Raw genomic sequence first — 12,021 nt, forward strand, 5'->3', positions numbered from 1 at the left:
CCTCCCAGCTTTCCTTTGAGATACCCAAAATGCCTCAGGGGTGGCACCTACATAGCAACTCAAAGGGGGAGAATCCAGTGGATGATTGGGGTATTTCCCAGACAGCAAACATGAGGTATGGCAATAGCATGTCCCAGTCCCTCCCATCTTTGCTCACAACCTTCTTAATCATTGCCTTGAGAGCGTGATTAAACCGTCCCACCAAACCTGAGGATGATAAACTGATGTCTTCAAGGTCTATACATGGAGCAGGGCACAGAAGTCCTTCATTAGTCGAAACATGAACGGGGTGCCTTGATGGGTCAGAATTTCCTTCGGGATACTGACTCAAGCGAATATTTCCCACTAGCGCTTTGGCGATGTTCTTGGAGGCTGTGTTTCGGAGGGGCACCGCTTCAGGATATCTTGTGACATAGTTGAGGATCACAAGTATATACTGGTGTCCTCACGTAGTCCTCTCCAGTGGACCCACTAGATCCATCGCAATTCGTTTGCATGGAACTTTGATGATGGGCAGAGGCACCAGTGGGGCCCTCAGATGGGGTCGAGGGCTGTGGAGCTGGCACTCTGAGCAGGAGACACAGTACCAGCAAACATCCTCATGTATCCCCAGCCAGTAAAGTGGGAGTAGAATCTGCGCCTGTGTCTTTTCCACCCCTGGGTGTGCCCCAAAGAGGTGGCTGTGGGCCAGGTCCATAATGGCCTGCTGATGTTTCCAGGATGCCAGGAGCTGGGGGACCTCTTGTCCTTGGATCTGCATGACGCTGTACAGCAGGTCTCTTTTTATGATAAAGTAGAGGCTGGGGCCACGTGCCTTGCCCACTACTGGTACCCCATCAATCTCAACCACCTCCCTTCTGATGTTTGCGTATTGGGGGTCCTCTGCCTGATCACACCCAAATGTTGGAGTTTGTTGGTTTCTTGCTGCAGCCAGTTGGCCTCCTGCTGGGTCACGGTAGCTTGTACTAATGCCCTTACTAGCTCCTCCATTTTGAGATATATCCTAACCTCCCACACCCAAGTTGTTCTTTTTTTGTTCTGGTTCTTTTTTCTTTTGTTGGCTTTTTTTTGTTTTCTCCTGTTTACCCTGTGTTGTTACCATTGGCTGCCACTCAGTGATGATCCCACTTGTAACACCAGTGTGATCATTTCCCCTGTCAGCCCCAGTGGATCCCTGCGCTTCCTGGCCATTCTCTGTTGTGCCTCAGAGACTCACGGAGCCCCCTTATCTGCCCAGGCCTTTCCAGGGGCAGGTGTCTCCACTTAGTGAGCCATCCTCATCATAGGCAAGTCCAGAGTGGGGAGGATAAAGCCAGTCCCCTTGCAGGCCCGCACCTGCTCCAGTGGAGTAACCCTCCGGGGAAGGGTGGGGGGAGTCCAGACCCGCCCTCTACCCTGGACTCCAGCCTAGGGTCCCTAAGAGGATAAGAGGCAGCTGGCAAGGCCTTCATCTCTGCCCCAATGTAGCAATCCCACCCTGGGCCACTTTGCCCACCACTTGCCCGTGGTACCTTCACACTCTGCTTTGCTCTTGCTCCTGCTCTCCTGTGTGCCTTCCAAAACATTCCCCCACCAGCCGGTATGCCTGCCTTCTTGCAGACTCCTGTATCCCCCGGCAGCAGTCTGCCACACTCCCTAATTAACAGTGCACCTTAGCTGTACTCTCCTCATTGCCCTGACTGCTCATTATTAGTGGCCAGGTTATCTGCCTCAGCCCTCCAGCCTGCCATGAAATTTTCCCCCCATTACTTTCACATAAGTTATGGAACACACAGCAGGGTGCCACCACAAGGGGAATGTTCCTTTTCCTGTGGTCTAACCAAGTCACAAGGCTCCTGAACATGGCTTCTAACTGGCCAGACGCACATTCTACTATGGTTCTGCACTTGCTCAGATTGCACTTGAAGTGCTCCTTACTGGGATCCAAGCTGTCTGTTTTTAGCTTAGTCAGTCAAGGGAGCAAGGGGTAAGCTACATCTGCCAGGATCACTATCAGCACTTCCTCATCTCCACGGGTGATTTTCTGGTCTAGAAAAAAGAGTTCGATTCTGTGGCTTCCTAAACAGATCAGAGTTCCTAAAGATACGTATGTTGTGCACTTATCCCTACTACCCTATGTTGATATAGATGAAACAACCCTCGTGAGCCACTTACTGCAACTCCCTTGCAATTTATGTACTCTGTGGCAAGGTGATCTGGTGCAAAGATAGGAATGAGTCTTCCAGCTATTGCCCTGCCACAGTTAGGCAACCCCATCAAGCCAGCCATTATGTCCTGCACATTTCACAGAATCACTGTCCTCTATTACTGAAGTGTATTGATTCCCTTGGCTATCTGGATGACAGCAGCCCCCACTGTAGATTTGCCCACTCTGAATTGATTTCCTGCTTACTGGTAGCTGTCTGGTGTCACTCACTTCTTAACTGCCAGAGCAGGCCTCATTCTGGTATTGCTGCACTTCAGGGCACAGAAAAGCAATTCACAAAATTCCATGAAAGGCGCTTTATACATCTGAAAGTTTTGTAGTCACTGCTGATTGTCCCACACCTGCAGAACAATGGAGTCCCACTAGTCTGAGCCTGTTTCACAGCACCAGAACTGGAGCTCCACAGTTTACAAAACATCTTCAGCATCTTCCCATTACTCCTGTCTAGGGTTCACATTTGTGTATGTTCATATCCTCCACAGAGTCTTCATCACTCTCAAGGCTCATAGGTTCTACATATACTGCAGAACAATGCATGAGGTGCCCATAATACTTGCCACAACAGTTTGAAGCTGGATAGGTTCCATACTACACTTGCAATGGCATCTGCATGGATACTCAGTAAGAAAAGGGCACTAAAATAATTTTTGCCATTGTTTTCTATAGGTGGGGGGAAGGGGGTTAATTACAACTACAGAAGGATAACCATACACACCCAAAACCACCTGCAGTACTTTTCTGTCACTTTAGATACTGAGAGCTGAATCCACAATGCAAGGGAGAAACAGGAACTGTGGGATAGATACCCACAGTGCATTGCTGACAACATCGAAGCTACCAGCCCTAATGGGGATGCACTCCATCAACTTCATGTGCTAGTGTGGACATTCACCCTCAGTTTTATAGAATCAGGTGCTTTAAAAACCAAAGACCATAAATTTAACCTTATCTCCTAGTGTAGGTATACCCATAGTAATACTGTTTTACAAGGATTTTCTAAGAATTTCATGGTATGAGCAGCTACGTGCTGTGGAGACTCATGCTTCTGTATGTCTTCCAAAGAGTCAGACAAAATTAGTAGCAATATTAGTCGTTATGGTAATGAACTATGATAATACGGTAGTGCCCAAAGAGCCTTCAAGTTGTCCTAACCACTGCACTTGGCCTGGCAGGAAAACTAAGTTTCTTGACATCCTAAGAGGGAGAGTGTTTCAATAGATTCTTCTAAAATCTTGGCAGACACCAACTGCATATTCTCAATGATCTTTCAATGGATTTTAGCAATGTTTCTTAACCTAGCAAAGGGACACTCTCTTCACCAAAGTATGTTGAAATGCAATATTTAGAGGTTCTCAGAAATTCTGGAGCAAATGCTAGTCAAAAAAACAAAACAAAGGCTTAAAATGTGTGGCTCACTGTAAGATTGTGCTCAGAACAATTTTGTACTAAACATGTTCTTCATAGCATCTTACAGAATTTATAATTATTTGTTATAAATGTACTGGCTGTATTAATATTAAATCAAATAAAATTTTACGAAGGATTTTGCCAAATAATTTGAACAAATAACAAAACAAACTTTGCTCTCTAGGGCTTCAGCCTGTACTCTTTACACAGGTGGAATCCTCATTCAAGTAACAGGAAATATCGCCTAAGTTAAGAAAGAAAAAATAAGTCCTTGATATTTACTGTACACGTCTTTGGCAAAACTGAACATGCTCTGGGAGAGCCTCTTAGCATCTAGGACTATTTGTATTTGTATTCTTTTGTGTTCTTTAATAATAAATACACTTTATATTTTCTTTTACCTTAAGGTAGCAGTGTTCATAACAGTAATGAAGCAAGTGATCAGAAGGCTGACTAAGGTTGATGACTGTTTGCACAAGTTGTTCAGCATACATTGGTACAGAGTGTTCCAGGTTAATTTTGTCCACCAATATTCTAATAGCAGGCAAAGGGCGTAAAGACTGGAAGTTTGTAGCATTTAACAAGCCACTTGAACTCTAGAAAGAAAAAGAAAAAACATTCTAAAGGCAAACTTCTATACAATACCCCTTGCATACCCCATGCAATACCTCATACGTCAATAAAATTTTTGAAGTGTCTGAAATGATCTTTTGTAACAAATTTTAATGTAGAGTATGCATGCTAGTCTATAAAAAGACTATTTACTCATTGCTTCACCACTTGAAAGTAAAATGCCCATGACAAACTCATGCTGATATAACCTTTACATCATTCTGCACTATCCAGTGTTTATAACTTGTCCAGACAACTTAACTATTTCAAACAAAATAATGCATTTAGTTTTCAAAAATATTTTTCAACATAATCAAGTTCTGCCCATATTCCTTAAGCCTGCTGCAGAAAGGAGCCTGGCATAGGAGCAACTATATCAGCTCTGCACAAACAGATCCCTTTCACTGTAGTCATGATGTAGAGACAGCCTTTATAAAAGATGACTGAAGTGGGTAAAACATGATAAAGTTAATTTTGATTACAGTATTTCAAGTAAAAATTGATTAGGGGTTTGCTATATTACACAACAAAGAAGGTGTAAGAAAGACAGGAAATATACCTTCAAAGGACTCCAGACGTGTGTTTCTATTGATTAATTTTAATGGAAACTTTTGCTACCTGTCCTGGATCTTGCTTTCCTAGTGATTACCTGGCATCTTGGTAAACTTGGTTTGACAGGATCTAATTATGGGAATGAAAGCACTCTTCATCAGTATGGTTTCCATTCACACCTACTGGGACCTAAGAATCTATAACCAAACCATTTTTTTTTGTAGGTAGTCCGTCGTCTCCAACAATGACGTCTTGAGCTTGCACAGGCTAATCGGTTGTGGACTCGCATGTGGCTGAGGAGTCCAAGCTTTGAATGGCATGGGCGTTCACAGTGGGGGCAAGGGAATTGTCCTGACTCTGTTGGTGTGGCAGCTGCTGCTGTTTTCTTCCTCTCACGAGCATCAGTGAGGCGTACATGTTGCTGCTCTTCAAAGCTGTCATACAAGTGTCATATGAGAGCACGCCAGCCTGTTCAGTCTCTTGCATGCTGCTCTAGCTGATCGGGTTTTAAACCAGCATGAGCAATGTTGGCCTTCACGCAGTCTTTATATCTTGTGAGGCCTACCTGGACTCCTTTTGCCCAAACCAAACCATTAGGCCTCCATTATCCTAAGCATGGAAAACATTCTGATCATAGGAAAGGAGGAGGTCAGAGAATACCAACATCTAAGTTGGGTACAATTAAATCTTCATCAAATTCTGAGACGTGAAGCTAAGGTTGCCAATACCATCCCTCCAAAGGATGTCATTTTTCCTTCCATAACTAATTCCTATTTTTCTCTTTTTGTTTGCTGATTAATAAGAGTCAGCCTTAGCCAGTAAGAACAAGTCTATTTCTGCAGCTCCACTAGACCTACATTAAACAGACTAGTCCATCAGCTGAGGACTGACTGAAAAAAAGCATAGGAAGCAAGTGAGAGAGAGCGAAGTACAGCCTTACTAAGCCCAGAGTCAGAGAGATTTTGGGGAGAGGCAACCTTTCCTTTTCTTTGAGTGACGGGAGAGGGCTGAGAACACATGGGACATTGTAAATAGTTTTGTTGCATAATAATGTAGAGATTTCGTTGGAGAAAACAAATAGGACAATGCAGATATTCAATCAAAGACCTCTGAGCAGGTTTTGTGTTACAAAGCAGCAGGAGAGCATCATACCCTGTTACACCCCATTTCACAGCGATATTGTCAACATATAGTTAATGTTTACAAAACAACCAAAAACTATGGTATTGAGTGCAACAGAAATCTCAAACAAATGTATTCATACTCAACATAACTATTGGATCATGTGTAGTAAGCAAGTTATGAGACTACATACTGAAGGACTAAGGTAAAATTAAATACTGCACAGCAACACCATTTACTTGATACCTTTTTACTCTGTGCAATAACACAGGCAGGAATTGCATGAAAAAGTAGAATGAGATAGTGTAATTAAACACAGTATGATAATGCATATGGCAACAGGAGACAAATTTGCACAGGTAAACTGAATTCTGTTATTTCCTAGAATATATATTTGACAGAAGTAAGGCTGCTCCATAATTTATTGATATTATATAGTGATCCAGTTATTGAGATGTCTGCAGTATTAATATAGTGTTTGATATAATAGACTGTAAGGAAAAGAAAGCAAGAAGCTAACTACAGCTCAAAATATGCCACCTCACAGTAAACACTTAAGGGTTGTAAAAAACAATATCTGAACTATTAGGTTTGATGATTCTACCACCTAGATAAAAAGCCAATGCCAAGAAGCTTAAAAAGAACGCAGCAGTTCTCAGACTTTAGCACACTGAGGACCCCTTGTGATGTTACTGGATTTTATAATGAACATGGAAAAACCATTGTTGAAACCACCATCCTAAGTTTGCACCAAATCTTTTGCCAGTGGGCCAAGTGAAATGTCCAATGAAAGCTGGCAATTAACTGAATCTGTTTATGTTGCTTATATGTTTGTATTATTTTTATATGTGGAGTTATAAGTATGGGCTCTGTGCTCGCAGTTGAAATTTCAGTTTTCAGTTTCTGAGAGACCACAATAGGAGACATGGCAATCTATTGTGAAAGGGTTCCTATTCAGGTGAAGCAGTACTAGATTCCAATCCACATCCAAGGAATCTGGCTGTGGATGTCTAATCCAAGAGACAGACAACAGCACATTGCCTCAGAAAGGGCATGGACAAATGACCTGCTCTTGTAACAGGCTCCATTTCAGACATGCTTCCACACAGATACTAGTGGGGTAGCCGTGTTAGCCTGTATCCACAAAAACAATGAGAAATCCTGTGGCACCTTATAGACTGATTTTTTGGAGCATAAGCTTTCTTGGCCAAAGACAGGCATCTGACAAAGTAGGTCTTTGCCCACAAAAGGCATCACAGGACTACCACTTGTTCTTCCACACAGGAAGGGTATAAAGGGGTTCCTGAGGGTCTTCCATCTGGGGAATGAAATGTGCGGGAGTACAAACTCAGAGTAAGTTTGGGTGTGGGGTGTGGGAGGGGACTCCAGACAGATGGTGGGATGCAGGGTCCTGGAAGTAGCTGCCATGTCCCTGCAGACCTTTGCATGGGTGGCCATGGAGGCTTTGCATGCTGCCACAGGCCCTGCACACAGTTCCCATTGGTCGCAGATACTGACCAAAATGATCTGCAGAGCCAGAACTTGGGCAGGAGGAACTTAAGAGCCAATGCAGGGACTTGGTGGCTGCTTCCAGGAGCCAAGCAGAAGAAGGGCAGATAGGGAACTGCCTTAGCCATGAGCCCCAAGAGGCACTGAGAGGGAGGACAGGAGTTGATTGGTGGGGCCCATGGACCTCCTGGACTTCTCACAAATGCTCAGGGATCCATGGACCCCAGTTTGAGAAATACGGTCATATCCAGAAACTGCTTATACAACAGTTTTTAAAAGGGATTGTCAATAGATGTGTTGACCGTTCTGTAGTTGTTCTGGTAGATCTGAGGGCAGATCTACACTTCTCTGGAGATTGGCACTGTGGTGATTGATCCCCAGGGTTTGATTTAGTAGGTCTACTACAGACCCACTAAATTAACCACTGATCACTTCTCGCTGGCTCAGATACTTCTCTGGAATGAGAAATGTAAAGGAAAAGCAACAGGAGAGTTCCAGACAGTGGAGACCTCACAGCAACTTGACCTAAGATATGTCAATTCTGCCTGTAATATTAATGTAGCTGGAATTGCATACCTTAGATCAATATTGTCTTGTAGTATAGGCCTACTCTGAAACAGCTACCCACTCACCTGTTTGAAAAAGCTAATCCACTTGAAATCTCCATCAAGGGATGGCAAAACAGATATGCAAATAGATTTGCTGGGTTTTTTTTTCCAAATACTTTGTTCCTACCATTATGATAAATGATATTTGGGTTTTGAGAAGTTTGTCAAGTTACTCTATACACCACTTTTCAAACACTCCTGAAGAGAAGAACCACGGAGACCAAATTATTTGGAACCATAGGATAAGACTAGCTGACACACAAAGTATTGTAGCCAAGGCCTAGCATAAGAAAGGGAGAATCTAAAAGCATGGGCATAGATGAGGGAATGCATACAGAGAGACAAGAAAGAGGACACAGACATAACCATGTAAATCCTATAACCATGATAATAAATACTTGAATATGCAATGTACTTTAATCTTTATATATTTTCAATTACTTACACACACACACAAATATACATAAAATTAGTGTAGCTAAAAATAATATACCTGCTGTCCCATAATTATAGGCAGCAAATGGCTCAGTAAATTGAATTCAGCCATAGAGATTGTAATGGTACACTTAAGAATAGTAAAGCTTGTGAGTCGAGTGGGAATGTATTCCTCCAAAGATGTCATTTCTTCTGAGTTTGCCGTAGTTTTATTTCCTTCCACAATGTCTAAAATCAAACAGGATTACAAAAATATTGACATGTTTAAAATAAGTAAATTATTGCCTTAAACTTCACAGACCCCCCAAAGACAAAGAACTATTGTCGTCGTCTAGCCTGGCCACCTGTACAACACAAGGCCTGGAATTTCCCAAAAGCAAGTCATGGAACATATCTTTCGGAAAGTCATCCAAGCTTGATTCCAAAATTGTCAGTGATGGGGAATCCACCACAACTATTAGTAAATTGTTGAAGTGGTTAATTATTCTCACTATTAAAAATCTATGCCTTTTTTGCCTTCTGGATCCTTCCACACTGCCCTGACAGCTGTTATACAGATTAAATCTAGTTCTGGTATTTCAGCCACGGCAGGGCATATAACCTCAAGAGGATTCAGCAGTGGCAGCATCCAGAGCCACAAATGACTCCTTAAAGAGCTACATACAGCTGTGGAGCCACAGATTTCCAAGCCCTGTCCTAGAGCTATAGCCTGGTTTACACTGGTGCTTTATAACCTGGAACTTGATGCACTGGGGCAGGGTGGGGTAGGACTTTCATACCCCTGTGCCAAAAAGTTACAGCACAGTAAAGCACCAGCTTAGCCATCCTGAACAATTCACCTCTCCCAATTAGCATAAAAATGGAAGTGACAGCATCACAGTGCTTTAGTTTACAGATAACAGTACAGGTCTTTTGGAGGGGTGGATTAGTAAAACTGCAATAATATTTTTTGTTTATATACTTATATTTGGGAATATTATCTTTGTACATTAGGCTCTACTTCATGTTAAATACAGTGAAAGCTTTGTTATCCAGCTCTCTTGGGGAATGGCAGTTGCTGGTTAATTGAATGTGTCAGGTACTCAAGCAAAGACTTAGGCATCTGCAGGCAGGCTAAGAGGAAAGGAGGTGACTGCTGATGTTACTTGGCAGTGCCACAGGCAGGCAAAGGAGGAAGGAGGCACCTGCTGCTATCATCCAAAGGTGTCAGAGGCAGGCTTAGAGGAAAGGAACCACAATGCTGGAGGCAGGCTGAGGCATCTGCTGATGATGTCAGCCAGCAGTGCCACAATGCCAGTGAAAGTTTTCCAGTTAAAGCACCAGATAAAGATTTTACTGTATAACAATCAAACAACTTTTTTCCTCATTTGAAAATCTACACGTCAACTGAAAAATCCACAGCTCTGTTTTACCTAAAATGTTAACCTTAATAGCTGGCTACAATAAATGTCTAATCCCTTTTTCAGTTTAATCCCACTATTTCATATACATTAACTCATATCAAGGATTTATTTATTCTAAGGAAATTCAGAGGAGAAAGTACTCTCAGGAGTTTGGATGTTGTGATGACACCAAGCCTTCATCCACAAGGAGAAAAGTCGATAAACGGCATAGCCAGAGTGGTGTTTGCACCTTTAAACATGCTGAATCTGGTCTATTAAATGTACAAAAAACATTCCTAATTAAACAAGCAATATACCTGCTTTGGGCTTGTTATATGGCTCATATTCATGTTCCACAGCACAAACTATCATTTTCATAATCCTGTGTACTGCACTGCTATCCAACCGAAGATAAAGTGGACCTACAATGAGGCTTTTTGTAGACATCTCCTGCACATTTACAAAATCTTCATTCTTTCCTGAAGAAAGATCTTGATTTCCTGAAACGAAATAAAAGTGCATAATTTCAGTCAGTAAAATGTTACTGTTATTGTCAATTATTTTTTCATATAACTCTTATGGCCACAGAGTCATTACTATAATAAAAAAGTCACAGGAAACAAAATAAATGCAACACTTTTGTTAATGCAGAGTTAAAGCTGTACTTTTTAGAATGTTTATTCATTTTAAATGTTGAGAAAACAAAGGGTGAGATTCTGTCCTGTACAATATATAAGAGCAGACTGGGAGAAAGAGCGCATGAAGGTGACTTTAACACCATGTTTTTAAAAGCCAAAAACAGCCATACATCATTTAAGGCAGTTCTGGGAAACTAGCTAAATTACAGAAGCCTGATCCCAGCAGCCTATTAGAGCTGTGCTGCTCAAAATCTTTCCAGTGTTTTGTTGTGGCCCCAACCCCAATACTTCTGTGACCACAGTTTCTGCAGCAGGGAACCTTTCCACTCCCCGTGCCCAAGTTGGAAATGGGGCTTTTAAAGCCTTTTTACTTGACACAAAAGGAGCCTAAGCTGAACTGAGAATCTCACCCTAAATTCCTGTAACAAACTGGATTGACAGCCCCAGTAGATAATTCTCATACATTCACCCATGAGGTACACTGCAGGCAGCAATAATAGAAACTTCCTCACTTCCGTCCAGTTTTTCAAGGACCACCCCAAGGATGAAAAGGTTTTTTAATCTCCATGTCCAGTTGTTCTTTGGCCTTTGATCTGAGATTTCCCATAAGTATGCCAATTATTGCTAAACAGGATAGTAGTTTTTGTGTTACAGGCATTTGGAGGAAAGGGAATGAAACCACAACTCATTGTACCCAAGTCACTGGATAACCATTAGGCAAATTCTTCTAATTTTAGTGATTTAGGTTTAATAACTATTTTATTCATTACAAGATTTTTTTCACCTTTTCCTTAGTATATTTACTCAGACTCAGTATATTTACTCAGGTCCTTTAAGACTCATTTTATTTTTAGTAATAAGCAGTGTGTCCTTGTAGGCTTGAAATATCAAATGGCTTGCTGAAGGTCACGCAAAATTAGAACCAAGATCAAAATTACTCTTGGCCCACTTCTCTAACAATGCACAAAAGAATGGGGCCAAACAGATACAAAAAAAAATCCGGGCCAAACATGAAGAATGAAAGCCTAGTCCATCCTGGTTCTAATAACTATCTTCATGGCATCTGGATAATTGATATTGTATGTGTGTGTGTTTTAGCAAAATAGGTACTGTAAAATATAGCTAACTGGTGCTATTTATATCCATACAAAATAAAAAACCCTTTCCATCTGTGATTGTAACATTGCCTTGCAGATTCCTTCTGAGAATATAACTTTACATGCTGCACTTCCAGTGAGTAACTGTTTTCTAAACTTCCCAGAAACCTGGGAAGCCTATAATTCATCATGCGTTAGATGGAGACACTAAGGATGCGCAGGATAAATCATGCCATGCTGCTGTGACAAGCCCATTCCACATATCACTGCTGCTGTGGTCTGGTCTCAAGAAGGGCAGAAAGTCAATCCCAGATATGCAATTCTAGCTACACTGCTAGCATAACTAGAGTCGACTTATCAGTATCAATTCCCTGCCCTTTTGTAGATTTGGATCCGGAATAGTGCAGTTCAGAATGATGGGCATAATTGTAATGTATTGTCCAAACAAAAAGC

At 41.9% G+C, this 12,021-nt stretch overlaps 1 protein-coding gene across 10 annotated transcripts in view; it reads right to left on the bottom strand.

The window, feature by feature from the left end:
• The window catches only part of VPS13B (vacuolar protein sorting 13 homolog B), a 903,527-nt gene that overhangs the window by 694,848 nt on the left and 196,658 nt on the right, over positions 1-12,021 (bottom strand). For all 10 annotated transcript variants that reach the window (XR_012644370.1, XM_074986872.1, XM_074986870.1 and 7 more), the window contains 3 exons: positions 10,151-10,333; positions 8,510-8,679; positions 4,015-4,209 (listed from right to left, as the gene is read on the bottom strand). Coding sequence is in view for 9 of the 10 variants with exons in the window: in XM_074986872.1 (XP_074842973.1) it covers positions 4,015-4,209; positions 8,510-8,679; positions 10,151-10,333 (548 nt within the window). In the remaining variant the exon portion in view is untranslated. The remainder of the gene's footprint in view (positions 1-4,014; positions 4,210-8,509; positions 8,680-10,150; positions 10,334-12,021) is intronic.

The sequence above is a fragment of the Carettochelys insculpta genome, chromosome 2 (genome assembly GCF_033958435.1).
Source record: "Carettochelys insculpta isolate YL-2023 chromosome 2, ASM3395843v1, whole genome shotgun sequence".
In the NCBI taxonomy this organism is placed as follows: domain Eukaryota; kingdom Metazoa; phylum Chordata; order Testudines; family Carettochelyidae; genus Carettochelys; species Carettochelys insculpta.